This window comes from Elaeis guineensis, chromosome 4 (assembly GCF_000442705.2).
Source record: "Elaeis guineensis isolate ETL-2024a chromosome 4, EG11, whole genome shotgun sequence".
Lineage (NCBI taxonomy): Eukaryota > Viridiplantae > Streptophyta > Magnoliopsida > Arecales > Arecaceae > Elaeis > Elaeis guineensis.
This window is the reverse complement of record NC_025996.2, coordinates 132,254,893-132,272,143: the sequence shown is the minus strand read 5'-3', so window position 1 is coordinate 132,272,143 and position 17,251 is coordinate 132,254,893. Positions and strand designations below refer to the sequence as shown.

The 17,251-nt window shown below is 36.2% G+C and overlaps 1 protein-coding gene across 1 annotated transcript in view; it reads left to right on the top strand.

The window, feature by feature from the left end:
- LOC105042638 (protein EARLY STARVATION 1, chloroplastic) overlaps positions 1-15,852 on the top strand; it is a 37,485-nt gene extending 21,633 nt beyond the window's left edge. Inside the window, exons 4-11 of the mRNA XM_010919922.4 lie at positions 847-886; positions 1,060-1,141; positions 6,806-6,883; positions 6,981-7,106; positions 7,853-7,974; positions 14,022-14,061; positions 15,362-15,436; positions 15,588-15,852. Of these exons, the coding sequence (XP_010918224.1) occupies positions 847-886; positions 1,060-1,141; positions 6,806-6,883; positions 6,981-7,106; positions 7,853-7,974; positions 14,022-14,061; positions 15,362-15,436; positions 15,588-15,753 (729 nt within the window). The 3' untranslated portion in view covers positions 15,754-15,852. The remainder of the gene's footprint in view (positions 1-846; positions 887-1,059; positions 1,142-6,805; positions 6,884-6,980; positions 7,107-7,852; positions 7,975-14,021; positions 14,062-15,361; positions 15,437-15,587) is intronic.
- Positions 15,853-17,251: the final 1,399 nt, after the last annotated feature.

Sequence of the window (17,251 nt, the reverse complement as noted above, 5' to 3'; positions counted from 1 at the left end):
AATATTTGGAGCTTTTTAGTAATTTTAATATATAGGATACTTGAAAATTGAAATAAGTATGACATTTATCTAAGCTATACCCAATAAGCACGTCTATCTGATATTTATTGGATATGGATATGCCATGTAATTTGAACTTTGAAGCATATGTCTGTCCTAGTTTGTTTGTTAAAATTTGTGTGCAGTTATTTATGAGTCTCAAATGACTTAATAAGCAAGTGGTGACTCAAGAATTTTGGACAGTAATCTCTAGCTATTGACCTGAGATTCAAGCCATAGGTACAGGGGAAACTGCTTATAATCTTTGATAATCATTTTGATCGATGCTCGCCAAAAGATGGGTGCTTTGTTTTAAATATACAAATATTTTAATTGTAATTTGTTCATGTTTGGGATAAAAGTGGTTCCTACTTTAGATGATTTTATTGTGATTGCTAAATGAAGGCCAACTCCACTTGGGTTTCCTTTTCCAAAGGGGAGACCTATATTTTTCCTAGGTCTTCTTTCCAAAAGTGGAAGGTGATTGGTCTTCATTCTCCTATAGGCAATTATAAAGAGATGTGCAAACTTTTTTGCCATACTGCAAGCAACAATTTTAGATTATCTTCTTTAAGAACTTTCTCCTTATATTTCCTGGAAGTAAACTAGTCAACTTTAGATCAGCTTCCATACTTATTCGCATCCAAACATCTACAATGAGAAAGAGCAAAGGCTTTAATTAGGTTCATCAGAATTTGTTCCTTTGTTTTAAAGGATTATATCTATGAACCATTATATGACTGAAATGAAACATGATCACTAACTCAGGGGAATGCATTCACTTGTCTTTCTTGATCTGCTTGACAGTGGTGGGAGAAAAGTGATTGGACCGGGTACAAGGAGTTAGGTACGTATTTACTTAGAGTTTAGTAACTTCTGCCAATGAATTCATTAGATCAAACCAAAATATGCTTGATTTTAGTTGATGTACGTCCATCAAATTTGCTCAATAAATTTTGCTTCTGACTTCTTTTAGGACATTGTCAAACATGTCTCTTTTCATCTATATCTTTATCCTAGGTGCTGAGAAATCTGGAAAAAATGCTGAAGGAGATTCATGGTGGGAAACATGGCAAGAAGTTCTGTACCAAGATGAATGGAGGTAGAATCTCTAACAGCATTGCTTTGATAAACTAATATTTGTTCTTCTCTGTGTGCACAGTACGAAAAATACAGAAATACATTCTCTGATAACAATTAGAAAGTTTGAAAAACTAAGTGTCAGTTAATGAAGTGACAATTATAAACTAGGAGTGTGATGTGAAATGAGCAGAGCAAATAATATTTGAAAAGAATTCAAGTCATTCATATAAAATTACATTTTCTTATAAAAGTTCACTTACATCCTTGAGGCCAGTTATAGTCACTTTGGTAAAGCAGAAAAAGGTGACTTAAATCCTCACCAATAATTCAGATGAGGCTGCTCATATCCTTGAGGTTAACTTGTACCACTTGGCTGAGGTTTATATATATCTGCACCAATAATTCGAATAAGACCAAATAAATCATTTAGCTAGACCTCCACACATATATTGTCAATAGTTCAATCTCCACTGGGGCCAAATATACTACCTTGCTGGAGCTCCATATGTATTTGCAATATTGATGTTTTATATTTTTGATTTGGCAATAAATTACAAATTCTGTAGGAATATTCATTAGAAAGCTTCAATGCAAAATAAAGTAAAAAAGTTTTAACCAGCAACATATTTTTAACTCAGAACACATGCATACAAATTCAAATATGTCTATTGAAATGATCTATTAACATGTAATTTTGGTAGATTGTGCATATAAATCAAGAATTTTTTGTGAAATATATGATATCTAATTTAGAAAATTGTGTCTAATTATCTAATGATGCTCCCACCTTTTTTAAGAAAACTGTGTTAAATTTTTAATTAATGTTGAATGCAGAATTTTTTAAAATAAGTATATGTTAAATATTCAAGTTTTTATTGGGGTTTTGTAGATTGGCCCCATGGAATCTATATATAAATAGACAACCCTAATGGATGCATTGTGGTTACGATTTTAATTTGTGCTAATTTTGGCACGAACCTAAATATTTTAAAAGATATAGCCTCAATGGAAAAAAAAGATTGATAGGGCTATGGATTGACCTCTACTTGACAACATATCTAAAATCCAACCCAAATAGACATCATCTCTGGGTTATTAGCAGATTTTTTTGGGTAATTGGCATATTCAAGCTATGGAAAGGTTTTATGTACAATACAAATCCCAAAAACCCATTGGAATTAATCCAAGGTTCATGCTTTTGGCCGTGGGTATGGTGTTCTTACAAGAAGAAATGAACCTAACAAGTTGTCCATATTCATGAATTTCAAAATTAAATGATTTTGGTATCCAGCTATACAAAAGACAAAAAGAGATTCATTGGCAGGAGCAGTGCCTGACTATAAATGAGTGATTTGGCCCCAATCCTCATCAATTTCTTATCACTTGTGGCTCAATCTTGCAAATCCCTGCTATTCCAATATCCCCTCTCCCAACTTGAAATGAGTAGTAATGGAAAAAGTGAAAATGACTTCAAGTTTGGTTCTGAGCAGCATGAGACCAATTTGGGCTCTTTCTTGCTGGTTCACCTAGGAACTGGTTCTGTGGGGTAGCTGGTGCTTTTCCCGGTTAGTATGATACATAAAGGCTGGTAAGTTCTGGTACACTCATGAGTAACTCCATGGTTTCATGTTTGTATAACTGCCAAAATTATTAGTTAAGTGCAATTATAATTATGCTTGTGTAATTATCAAACATTATTAGGCAATCTAATTATTGCAGCTTATGGTAAGTTTTGCATATTTCAATCATATAGTGTAGTTCACTTCAAAGATAGTATGCATGTCGATTGAAATGCAAAATCCCAGTATGATGCCATATGTTAGCAATATTTTAGGATTCAAGATTTTTGGGCCACTTAAATATTATCCTTACCAAATTCAATATAATAACCAAGTCTGCACCTATAATCCACATTCACATCCTTTAATTGGATTTCTTTCACATGATTTATCTTTCTAGATTTTTGACTAGTAAGGATATCTGTGAAGCTTATGCTTTCTAGTTTGAGGCTGATACCTCAGCTTTGAGGCTGAAACTTCACCTTAATCCACATGTCTAGATATTAGTTATACAAGCTAGTATAGCTTGTAGTCTTTGGTCCTTTATATGGAGAGGGTAAATTATACAAGCTTGTATTGTAGTCTTTTGGTCCTCTATATGAGGAAGCTACAGAACATGATTTTTTGTTTCTTTTTTTGGTACAACAGAACATGAGTTAGTTGAGTACAGATGAATCCAGTTTTGCCACCATGTAGTTATCCTGATCCAATACTATTACTAGCCAGTTAAACCCAAAAGCTTAAGATAACAAGGAAAGGGCCAAAAATTGGGCTAACAACCCCCCCTCGTGTGGTCTGGATCAAGCACTTGGAGGGATAGTTGAGTCAAGCAAGGTTTGCCAAGCCAGTGTCAAGGCTTGTATCAACAAACGATTGGTTTAGTATGGTACCGGTGTGTACTGTATCAAACCAAGATGTACTAAAACTAATGGGAGGGAGAGGGAGAGGGAGAGGGAGAGAGAGAAGGAGAAGGAGAGGGGGTGAGAGAGAGTGAGAGAGAGGGGAGAGAGGCATACCTCATTGGTGGCGATGATAGAACCCTAACCGTAGCCATGGAGTCATCATCATTGTGGAATCCTAATCCTAGACGCCGTTGTTATCATTGAGCCATCATCTTCCTGGAGCATCAGGCGAGAGGGGAGGGGGAAGGAAAATCGAGAGAGGAGAACCGAGAGAGGGGGATAGAAAAATCAAGGAGAGGGAAAGGATCGGGACTTCGGGAGGGGTTTTTGTAAAAATATCAGTTCAGTTCTAGAAGCAGATTGACTGGCCATACTATGTTCTGATAACCAACAGATCTGATTCAGTACACACCGAATCGCTCAATTCAGGATGCTTCAACGGCCCTTGAAGTCGACCAAAATCTTAAACTGAGTAAAGGGTTAACAATTTATGTAAGGCTAATAAATACCCAATAACATTGTCAAATAGAAACAATTTTAATAATAAAAAAAAATATTTTTCTCTATGTTATTATCTCCCCTTCTGTTGTTTTTCCTTTTTTGGCACTTCCTTCCCATATGGCATGATCACCCTACAAGATAACAGGATTATGGGGAACAATATGAACTTTTGATGGGTGGAGGCCCTTTGGTGCCCTCACTCTAGGAAAGATTGTTGATGGTTTGATGAAAGCCTTAAGAGAACCACTATATAGCAGCTTGGGAAACAAAAAATCACCGCTGAACCTAGATCGACTAGAATACGCTTTACAGACTTCCTGTTAAGGATTCCTTCAAGGTACAAAAGGCGGTTGTGCTCATTGGAATCCAGTAAGAAATCATCTTCTTCAAAGGAAATGGTATCCACTTCATAAGTGGCTCGTCCCACAATGTGGATCTCCATAGCATGAGCCTCGTACAATTCAAGATTCTATAAAGCCTTGATGAGGGATTCCCATATATCCTTGAAGAGCATTAAAGCGTTATACACACTGAGAGAAAAATGATTATTGTTTATGCTCGACTAGCAAGCAGGTATTCTAAATGGTTATTGTTTATGCTCGTATAGCAAAAAAATGATTCATTCGGAGGGCCATGAGAAATCCTTCGAAAGGTTTTCGCTTCGTCAGCAAAGCCTCAAAGCCCCTTCGCTATTCCGCACTCGTAACCTATTTTGTTCTGTCTCGTACTCTATTTATTTGCTTTTCTAGTGCTATTTTCCTTGTTCAAGCTGGTATGAAGTAAGTGAAGTGGTGAATTGGCCATAAGAGTTGCTTATGCAGGGATAGGGGGGCTCGAAAAAGTCTTTCCACTGCTCTTCCTGGTTTGTTCCAGTGTTCTAGGTTCAAGCTCAAGTGCAAGATTCACTGGCTAGTTACTTCTTCACTTAACTCCGCTATCAAACTAGGGTATGTAATACCGTAGGCACTTAGCTGCATTATTGGGCTTGTCTTCATTGGATTGGCATCACGCTAGGCCCCTTATCTAAGAGAAAATAGGGCAGACAATCTACTTGAATGGACATCTGAGATGGCATCAATCCGAGCACAAAACAGATCTGGGCTTCTAGTAAGGAGGACTGTGAAGCCTTCTAGCACAGGTAATGCCTTCTCAAGTTCTGGTCTCTTCGGTACGGGTACAGGCTTTGAGAATACGGCCTTTGCCTTTGATTTTGCGGAATAACAGTGGGTGCATTTCAAAAGACCAGATCAACTAAACCAGGCTATGATTGCCGGAGGTGAACTCTTGGGGAAGATCAGCTTGTTATCCCTAGAGTCACTTCGATCCATTGAGTGATGGTCCTTCCACTCGGCACTGTCGGATCGCTAAGGCCAACTTTCGTCTTTGCTCGATGGGTGGGTCTTGTAGTCAAGCTCCTTTCTGCCTTTGCATTTGAGGGCCAATCTCCGTCCGACCGAGATGCAAGGAATGAGTAAGCTACTGAAGTCTAACTTTGCTAGACTTGTTTGCTAGTGCAGAATAAGTTCAGCATTTGAACATTGTGTTCATTCAGAATCTGGCTGCTCCCAGAAGGTTCTATATTTCAGTGGCAAGTGATGATGCCTCTATAAGATGGGTTTTTCTTGGTAATTCCCACATAAAGGTTGAGGAAGGTTTCTCTTTTCCTCAATAATTATTTCGGGTCCGATTTCTTGAGATTTTAAAACAGTACAAAAATCATGTCAAAGTTTATCAGCAGCTTGTGCCACTAATTATCTTAAGAATTCCTGTCTGATTTCTTAAAATACAAATTCCTGTGATGTATAAACAAAGAAATTTTGTTTCTTATTTCCAAATTCTACTAAAGTTGCATCCATAAGATGATATTGATGATTAATCTTTTCAATGTAGAATTAGGCTGGACTTTTGAGAATTATGGCTAATTTAGTTTTAATTCCACCACCTCTCCCATAGCTTAGTTTACATCTTAAACTTTATTTAATAATTATTTTTGTAATTCTAATATATTATTTTATAATCATTAATTTGTATTAGAATGTGCATTTTATGCATTTCATGTTTCAGTCAATTCCCACTTTGAACTAGAAAGACAGCAACCAAAGAAAACATCATCTCAAATTCTTCATAACCTTTCATACTTCGATCGATTGCACTTGATCCAGAGGCCAATGATTCAAGTCTTGGCGGAACATCCTTCAAGACACTGGGATGGGGTACCATCCCGTATGTTGAGACAAGGCCGTTCCACCAATATCCTAGTGTCCTGTTCGGGACATCTTGGGACATCCTTTGTCCCAAATGTTGGGATGGGGTAGGACGACAGTGCATCTCATTCCATGAAAAAATTGGAACAATCCTGTCCTATGGGATTTAAAACCTTGCCTGAGGCATTCTTATTCTTAAGCTGTGTTAGAATGATCTTATGTCATGCAAATTGCTGAAGACTAGTTGTGAATTGCACCTTGCTACTCAATTTTTGGAAGAAAAAGGGGTTATGCTTTAACTCAATCTTGCAGGCCTTTACAAATAATTTTTGATTTTGATACCAAAATTTTTTTGGAGGAATATTTTCTTTGCCATGTATTATGAGACTTCGATTTTACCATGATATGTAAGCACATGAAATGCTAGATGCTTTTTGCTAGGTTCTCAAGTTAATTCCAGTGAAGTGCTATTGCCTGTTCATACTGAGCTATAATCATGCTGTCATCCTGATTGCAGTAACCTTGCAAGAATAGAGAGGAGTGCACAGAAGCAAGCAAAATCAGGCACAGAAAATGCTGGATGGTATGAGAACTGGTAAGAACTATCTCAAGTGTGTGATTATAACATGCATCTTCAGATTCAGTTTGTCACTGAATGGTTGTAAAGTCCAAGTATTTTACTTTGCTTCTAGGTGGGAAAAATATGATGCAAAAGGTTCAACAGAGAAAAAAGCCTATAAGTATGGAAGACTGGATGAGCAGTCCTGGTGGGAAAAGTGGGGAGAATATTATGATGGAAGAGGCTTTGTAGCTAAATGGTTTGCTCATTTTTCTACCTCCTGCATATTGGATAAAAATTCTTTGTGGCAATGCTTTAGTGTTGAAACTTGAAACCTGTTCTGTGATCATGAAGTATCAATAGTTCTATAAATGGCCATAATTTATATATTTTAAATATTCCATTCCAGATCAAACTAATTTTTCCTTTTCATATTCAAGTATATACATTCAATAGATTGAGATTTGAGACCGCTTTGTCTTTAAAATTGTATTCATTCTTAGGGGACTTAATAAATGGTAACCATGTAATTCCATTTATTATTTTAATAAATGGCCCTCCTTTACCCTTGAAAAAAAGAAATTGCATCCAGTTAGGTTTTTGGAGAGCATTTCAAATATATGAAAATGGCTTGTCACGCAGGGGGGAGTTATATGGAAGTGTCCTCAACCATATGGTACACGAGTGGATAGAAGAGAGTAAAAAATAATATGATGGAAGCACATGGTTCAGATTTTGGGTTTTAACTTATAGTGAAATATGAGCTAATTAAGAGAAATTCAAATAATTCACAGATTGTATATTGTGCCTGTAAACTGGAAAGTTCCATTTTTGTGACCTTAATAATAAAAATCTTTTTGTTGGATAAATAGTATTATCTTTTGTATTTCTGACAAGATATTTGGACTTGATAAATTATGTGTTAGGAGATCATCTTCCTAGATGTTCTACAGATCTAAATTTTATTTCCAGATCTGCGGCTTAGTATTTCTCTTTTTTTCACAGGACCGATAAATGGGCAGAAACTGAGTTAGGTACCAAATGGGGAGACAAATGGGAGGAGAGGTTTTTTGCTGGAATAGGGTCACGACAAGGGGAGACATGGCATGTATCTCCTACCGGTGAACGTATGTTTGGTCCTTTATTATTATTTGGTCATATAAACCCTTGTGCTTCATATTCAACCATGCAGTGTTATGCTGTGAACGCAACTCTTTGACATTCAATGAGTAAAATCATGTTTTAATGAGCATCATAGATCTTTGTATCTCCAAAATTCATAGTTACTCAGATACTTTATGACATTTCCTTGAATCCTTGTAGTGCTTGGAAATGGCTTCTATTTATTTGAGAACCATTTCTTTTTATCATTAAACAATTGGAATTGGAAAGTAACAATTGACTAATTAATAACCTCTCAATCTGAACACTAGACACTTTTTCAAACATGAAAATGTGTCAATCTAAATGTGGAACTACAGATTGTCATGTACATACTTTAAGAGAGAGAGCCTCCCAGACTAAATACATAAACATATGGTACACCCAAAACCCTACCTTATCTTCCCCTTTTTCCTCTTTAATTTTTCATCTTCCATCTAAACTCTTTCCAAGTCAGGGAGGTTTCAAAGTGATGCTCCTTGATTGCTTGAGCTCAAACTACAATCATTGAAGTAACCATGTCTAATAACTAGCCTTTTAAGTTTCATGGCAGTTCCCCTCTGTTGCCCAGACAGACTTAAGGTAGAAATTTGATGCCATTCTTAGAGGGTTTGCATTAGGTTGACAATGGTTGCCCAGATATACTAATTGTCCTTGGGCCCTTCTTGACTTCAACTTGCCACATCGTCAATACCAGTTTGATAGAAGAAGGTTTGAGTTAACTTGCAACATTCACATTTCATAATCATGTAATATTTGGTTTTTCATGGCTTTAGAACTTATTACCACCCACAAACCCCTCTTATTGCAGTTTGGGTGATTAACAGTGTTTTTGTGGTTTTTTCAATCTTCATCCTTTCTCATTTTCTTGTTTATGTCACCCAGACATCTATATACCATTCTGTTCTAATTGAAATTTTTTTTGTTAGGATTTCTAGTCAAGGATGATTTTCCATATTTCTTATTCAGGCCTTTATAAGGAGAAAATACAGAAGAATAAACATAGATTGGACGAACAAACATACCAAGCTAGAAGCCAGCCTTTTTTTGATTGTCTCTCTTCCTTTTTGACAGTCCCTATTAGGACCCCATCTTAAGAAATAGGTGAATAACTTCTATATATTTGCAAAGCAAGGGTCTGTCTCTTTTATTTTCATAGTAGGAGCACCAAGTCTCCTTTTGAGAAGGGCTCTATGATTATCCAATAATGTAAATTCTATACCAAATGCTGGTTACATCACCTATAATTCATAAATGAGTTATTTAAATAAACACTTGTCATTATGTGCATTTATTAAAGAGAGATTTTATTGATCCAAAGTGTGTCAAAATGGCTTGTGGTGGTGTGAAAGTGATCAAGCATAATTCCTATCATGTTTCCTGAGATTACCTCTAATCTGTAATAGTCTTTGCTTCTTTTTGTTCACTGATTTTACTAAGATAAGACTCAAGTATTTTGATCTCATCAAACTTCTATGCAGTATCCTGGTTCTTCTTCGCTACTTAACCAAGCCCATCCCATTGATAGTTTGTCCTCCAAGTCCTCTCAAATCAAATTTGTTGGTCCCATTTTTTGATTGCTTTAATCAGTTCTTTAAAATCCTTAAATCCATTGTTCCTACAATAATAAGCTTTGAAATCTTTTCATAACCCAAAACCTTCTAACCCCCCATGGCATTAAGCTTCTTGTTGCAGGAGTGTTTTGCAATTTCTATTGCATTTAATGATCCAAAATTTGATAGTTTTGGTTCTTACTTTGAAGTCATTAGAGTTTTCCTTAATTTGTTTGGAGAGATCAATAATAGCCAATCCAGGCTGTTTTGTGAGATCTTCAAGTCCTTTAAAAGGACCAAAGGGATCTAATTAATAAGTTACAGGATTGTTCACTTTGCTTATCACTATAGTGTGAACAATGATGCTGTAGTATTGTGGTATAGGTAGGAGTTGATAAGTTATCTAGTTAATGGGATTTTAATCCTTTACTTAGGTCATTTCATATTACAGGCCATCCGTAATTGGTTTTGCATCACTTCTGTATAAATTATCCTCTTAATATGTTCTTTGAAGCATAAGTGTGAATTGTTAGTTTCCTTGTCCTTACTTTTGCCCAGCTTCTATTGAAGCCTCCTTCAACTATGGCCAATAATAATAAGCTTAGGCCAACGCAAACCCAATGGTCCGAGCTGACCTGGGGCTAAGCTAGGCTGAGTGTCATGGCCTATGGTCTGGACCTGGGCTTTTAATTTGGGGCCTACAGAGAGCCCTTGAGCTTCATCTGGGCAAGTCTGAAACCAACTTGTAACCCATAATTCCTTTGCTTAACCTTGCTTCCTCTTTTCTCTCATACATATGCACCCCCCTCTCTTTTCTTTCTCAATATTCAAATCCTAGCTGTCTTGCTGCCATTGCACCCTCACTAATGGCCACCTTCGCCTCTCTGGTGGTGGCGGCTCTGGTGCCGGTGCCATTGTGAAGTTGGTCAATGTCGTTGTAGTCCACTTGGAGGCAATGGCCTTTAGCACCTCAGTGTCCCCCGATTTGTCCAAAGTGAATTTCAATACCACTAAAACTAGCCTCCATCTCCATGGTCTTCCACATTGGTGGCCCCAAAGGTTGATGAGCAGTGGATGGGAGGAAAGGAAGCAGTCATTGGTGGAGAGGATGAGCAGTGAGTAGCAAGTACAAACGACAATTACCAGAGGGGAGGCCATAGTGGCTGCAAGCTGTGTAGGGGAGCCTATGTCGGGCAAGAGATGGAGGTGAGTTTGATAATATTTACCCATTTTCTTAATATGGTGAGAGTTTAGGTGTTGGGTCCATGGTCCATTGGTTGAATGCAGTTTGGAGGCTGATGTTTTTGCCTTTAAGCTGTGCCACAACTAGGCCCTTTTTTATCACATTATGTGGGTGTGTGTTGGGCCTCGGCTAATTATCAAAGTGACAAGACAAGCCCAGGCTTGAGGTGGGCTAGATTAAGCTCGGTCCATTAACAGCCCTACCTTCAACAAATAGATTCTAGTCCCTTTCCCTCTCAGCATGTGGCCTTGGAAGACTGCATTTCTACAATTTGATTATCCCAAATAGCATTATCAGTCTTAATTTGTATTTCTGATCAGTTGTTATATGTTTCTCTCCTTTATTTTCATCTGGACTTTCCTCATATTGCTTTCACAGCCGCACCACTTTGTATAACTGCTACTTGTGGAATCAAGTGAACTGAGTGATATATGATTATTTTACATTGTGGAACACGTTCAACCCCATTTAGAATGTATACCATGTATCGAAATCTTGCTTATTACTACCGCTATAACAGTAATCCCATAGCTTGAAGTGGCACCCAACCAAATGATATATTCTTTCTTTTCTTTATAGGAATCAATTTAATCTTTTACTGAATAAATACAATAACAACCGATAAAAATTTAAGTGCCCGTATACTAGAGCTGATATGTAAAGAAACTAAGGAAGCATCTAAATTGTCACTGTTGTCACTTATCATGATTATCATATTCAAGAAACCCTAATGTTTGCAGGTCTATATAGTAGATACTTTGCCTACTATGGTGTACCATATAGTGTTATAACATTAATAGCTCTTCTTTTTATTCAATCTTGTATCTTGATCTTGATCATTTCTTCCTAGATCTTTGAGTTCAAAATTCTCTTCCATTTATATCACAACAACTGTTTGGAACCTGATAATCTAGACCAAGCCACCATAGTGACTGTGTCACCTGTTGGTCGACCGTCCAACTCGCCCTCTTACAAATCTATGTACATATACGGGGTGTGAACCAACCCCCTGTTGGTTTCTCAACCTCCAAAGACATTATCTTAGTGCCTTCTTTCAAGGTTGGCTGTGCTGCCTCTGTTTTCTCACCAGATCCCCACCTCATGTCGAATTCTACTACTACTAGTCAGATCTCTGCTTCCTCGTGTCAAATTTTATCAGAACTCCACTTTTCACTGGATTCCCATCGCCCCTCACTGGATGTCCTCCTCCATCATATTGGAACTCCATGGCTTGCTCTTGATCTCCTTGCCTTGATTCTCACTTGTAGTCTCTGTTTTCATTGGATCCCGCTACCTTCGGATGCTTCCACAGTTTCATGGGACAGCAGGCAAACAGTGAGGAAGGAGAATGACAAGGCAGAGAGAGGAGAGTTTTAGCCTTTTAGGGAATGAAATGGAGAGAGAGAGAGAGGGAGAGGGGGAGAGAGGGATCGTGCCTTTCCACTTTCTTTTTTTATTTGGATGGCCCAGATGGCTAGATATTGGTTTGACTCGTTTAGGTCAAAGTAAGTCAACTATTGGACCGACATGGTCACTTAATTCTATGGGAATTCCAGTTTACTATGTGACCCAACCAGCCAGCATTTTCAGGTGATGGGTTAGGCAAGTCGACTTGCCTAACCCATTCTGGGTCACAAAACATTGATCATAACTGAACTTCATTTATCAATTTTATTTTTTCCTTATCTCATTTGGAAGACATCATGCCGTAACCTTCACCATCTTTTCCTATAAATGAAACTAATTGCATATGCTCATATGGAGGAAGCAAGGGAGAAAGCAATATACCAGTCTTTCTTTGCCTTGAAGTCAAATATTTTGAAATTAATACCAAATCTTGTTGAACTTCTAAAGAGTTCCAACACATATTGGCCTTCCATTATGTGCAAAGATAATTTATTTGTTTACTTTTCTTCTTGTAGAACTCCGACCCAAGGACTAAAAATTCATCATGACATTGTACCTTGCATTGTTCATGAAAGAAGGCTTTCCTGTGTTGATTATTTTCATTCCATCCTGTTTTTGTTATTATCAATCGTTTTTGAAAATCATGGGTTTTTATTGCAGTGGTGTGTAGTAGTTCTTGTTGCATGAGATGTCCTTCACAGTTCTGCCCACAGCCAATGTTGAATGTCTTTGGACTATCTTCATCCAACTGATTGGAGGCTCCCAACACTTCCATATCAAAACTGGTTCTCCTAAAGTCTAAGCTCTAATATGCCTTCTGGGATGCTTATGGCTCTCAAACTACAAATGTCTGTCATAAATTCAGAACTCTAATCCATCCCTTGGATTCTTCCAGTGGTAGATGAAGTGAAGACATATTTCAGTAATAGTTTGGCAACTGAGTACAACTAAACAAGGTAGAGGACATAAGATGTACATTATTGACCAAGATGCCTGATTCCATGGTGGAGGAATGAAACATTAGCATACATGATGGGAGAATGAAACATTGGTATTTCCTAATATTGTTAAGAAGAATCACTTCCCCCCCCCTTCATTGTCAGTCGACCCTCTGTGTTTGAGAAACACACATATGATACAGGCAACATACCCATGAGCATGAGACTGGAACACTTTTACCCCTGTTCACCCCTCTTTTACAACAGAAAAACCTAGCTAAACCAACTCAAGAGAGTCAACTAAATATGAGAATCCATCTACTATCTCTTAATTACTGTAATTCAAGAGTTGAATGGACATCTTCCACATGCCTGATGGACATATTAGCCCGCAATATAAAGGATTGCACTTTTTTATCTTGCAAGTATGCTTGCTCTTCAAAAAGGTGATTATGCAACATATTACACAATCAATCGTGAAGTTCTATTATTAGATATGAATATATAATGCTGTTACAAAAAAGTTGAAACCAGAATACTGTGGTCCTGTTGTGGTGCCTGTTAAGAACTTACATTTCAAATTGTTTCCACCCATTGAGTGGTTCTCATTTTGTTTGTTTCATTTGTATGATCGGTATCTTGATCTTCTAACCATTCATCTTGAACCTTTTTTTTTTCTGTTCTAATGCCATTATAAAGTAGTTGAAACCAGAATATTGTGGTCCTGTTGTGGTGCCTATTAAGAACTTACATTCAAATTGTTTCCACCCACTGAATAGCTTTTATTTTGTTTACTTCATTTGTATGATCAGTATCTTGATCTTCTAACCATGCCTCTTGAACTTATTTTTTTTTGTTCCTTATTTTTCAAGGTTGGTCAAGAACTTGGGGCGAAGAACACTTTGGAAATGGGTATATGCCCAAGATACGTTATTATGTTACTTTTGTTTATGTTTTGCAACATTTATGGTGGCTAATATATTTTGAGAACCTCTTTATATCTTTGCTAAGCTACCATCAAAATCCAATTCTGCCAGGAGATAACTTGATTTAGGCTTTTAATGAACCTCCGCTTTAATAGACGGAACTGTGCATTCATAACTTATAATGATTTACTGATTAATGTCAACAAACGGAACTGCATCATGCTTAGTCTTATGATTTGATTTCACGTAAGTGATTATCAAATTTGTTCTGGCAGTGATTGTTTAAAGTTTAATATATATATATGGATGTTGTAAAGCTAAATATATTTCTTGCTTTCTAGTTGCTCACTGCAGGAACCTATTTTCGTCGGAGAAGATTGAAATATTCAAGCCTCATCCCAGTTTGTTTGGAGTTGGCTCCATAAATTTTGCCCCATAATAATAAAGAGAGAACATTAAAGAATGAAAAAACATACAATACCATTAGCTTATCTGACAACTTTATGGTATTGCTTTATAAAACCATCAAAACTCATTAAAATCTGTAAATGTCTCCTTGGTGAAAACAGCTTATAATAGAGCATGAATGATGATTAAATGTCACCGGAGCTGATGTTATAGAAATTTTTATGTATGGCAGTTTTCCATCGTTCTCTTGATAGTGTGTATCTCTAATTATATATGTTTCAACAAGATTTTTCTATTATTATGCATGACACCAATCAAAATCAATGTGTTGTCCATTAATATGAAGATTAACTTGAAGAGGAGGTTTGCATGGTAACCTACTTCTGAGAGTTTAATAAGCTTGAAGAAGTTGGGGCAAACTTTGTCTGAAATTAGCAAGGTGAACCTGAAGTCTCTACAGGTCTTCAAATTTTAGCTGCCAGCTGAGTGACAGTAAAATACTTATTCCTGATATACCGAATGTCAAATGAATATGAGTAGTGACACTTAATAATTTCACATGAAAAACTTGCCGATATCTATCATGTAACTCAGCCATTGGATCTATCTCTGACAGCCAGTACCTGATGTGGCACAATGTGCAAATATTTTGTGCCAAGACTTCCATATCAGTTGGGCAAATTGTGTGTGATATATCTGTTTTGCTTGTAGCATTTGCATATTTTCCAACAGATATATTTAGATATTTCGTCTCATGGTTCCCATTTTCTCTGTTAGAATAGGTTGATTCTTGAATGAGTTATCCAAACAAAGATGATGTCTTGACACCTGCAGCTTTTTATGTTAGAGTTTCCTCAAAAAAAACTTTTGTGTTACAGGAAAGTACATAAATATGGTAACAGCACAACAGGAGAAAGCTGGGATATTGTTGTCGATGAAGAAACCTATTATGAGTAAGATGACTCTTTATATATTGCGGTAACTTTAATCATGCTATGTGACATCAGATGTTTTTATTAAAATTTAGCTCATGATCTTGTGCTTTGCACATGGTAGGTTTCATTTGTTTTATGAAACTGATGTAATAATACTTTACTCTGGAAGGGCTGAGCCTCATTATGGATGGGCGGATGTTGTTGGCGACTCGACACAGTTGTTATCTATACAACCTCAAGAAAAGCCACCAGGTGGGTACAGTGGTCTTGATTTTGGTTCATTGCCGCCCGGAACAGACGATCCACCAGATACACCCTCCACCCCTCAAAAGTGAAGAGTTTGTTGTAGGTAGTCCTATTTTTTTATTGGACTCCAATTTTGTGCTCAAAGACCTTTCTTGTAGAAAAAATACACCAAAACTCATTCTTCTGTTCATCGGTTCGTTTATTCGTTGACATTTTCTTTGGTGGCGTTTCATCATTCTTATTCTATGTAACTGTTGGAGATTTCCATTGATTTTTTCTTGCTAGATCTTAAGAGCTAACATGGTGTGGTTGAGTGTGATCCTGTTTGGTGTATTATCCCATGGAGAGAGCATTTTTTCTGAAGAGTATTACATCAGACATGGGACTGACGCCTAACATTAATCCAGCACGCCCAGTGATCTGATGCATGTCATGAGGGTCGAGTTCTGCTCGGGTCAGGGCAGCTTAGATTGTTGTAAATCATGACATGCGTTAGAATCTCTGAGTGGTTTTTTCCCCGAACGTTATTTGTTTGAAGGACTGATTAAGTTGACCATGTTATGTTAGGTCTACCAAAGATGGTCTTGCAAAATAAATTAGATTATGGGTCACAACTCAACTTGGGTTACGTCCCATTCTCAGTTGCTTCATATTTCTATTCCATAAAATAAAATAAAATAAAATGAGTAATAGGATGAGGAAACGGAAAGTGGTGGCAAGTAAGAGCAAAAGTAAACTCCCTCTCCTCATCATCCAATCGGTGAGACCTCTCTCTCTCTCTCTCTCTCTCTCTAGAGAGAGAGAGAGTCAAACTAGAATAAACCGATCATATCTGGAATTAGATTCATTTATGTTAAAACTCTATAATGGACATTTTATAGTGATGAGTAAGAGAGAGAGAGAGAGAGAGAGAGTCTGATTAGAATAAATCGATCATATTTGGAATTAGATTCATTTATGTTAAAATTCTATAATGAAGGTTCTATATTAATGAGTAAATTGTTGGATGTGGTTTACTATTTTAAAATTATATATATATATATATAATTATTTGATTTGGAGACCATTAGTGACTCCTAATTTATATATTAAGTAATTAAAAATTAGATTGTTTAAATAAAATTAAATTATATATATTTTTTGATCATTTGATGCGTTAATTAGAGTCTTTAAATTATATGATTTTTTTGTGTAAATAATTTTGAGATAGTAGATTATATTCAATGATTTAGATTTTCGATATAGAACTTTCATTATCTATTTTTGATCTTGTCAAATCTAAATTCAAATCTGACCGAGCTTATCCAAGTTAGCCGCTATATATATTATCTACTTTTCATCTTATCAAATCTAAGTCCAAATTCGATCGATTTTATCCAAATTAGCAGATATATATATATATATATATATATATATATATATATATATATATATATATATATATATATATATATATATATATATATATATATATATAATTTTTTACTACAATATAAATGTAAAATTATTATTAATCATTTAATTTTTTAATAAAAAAATATATATTAAAATATGTAAAATTTATTGATTATTTAATTATTAAGATAG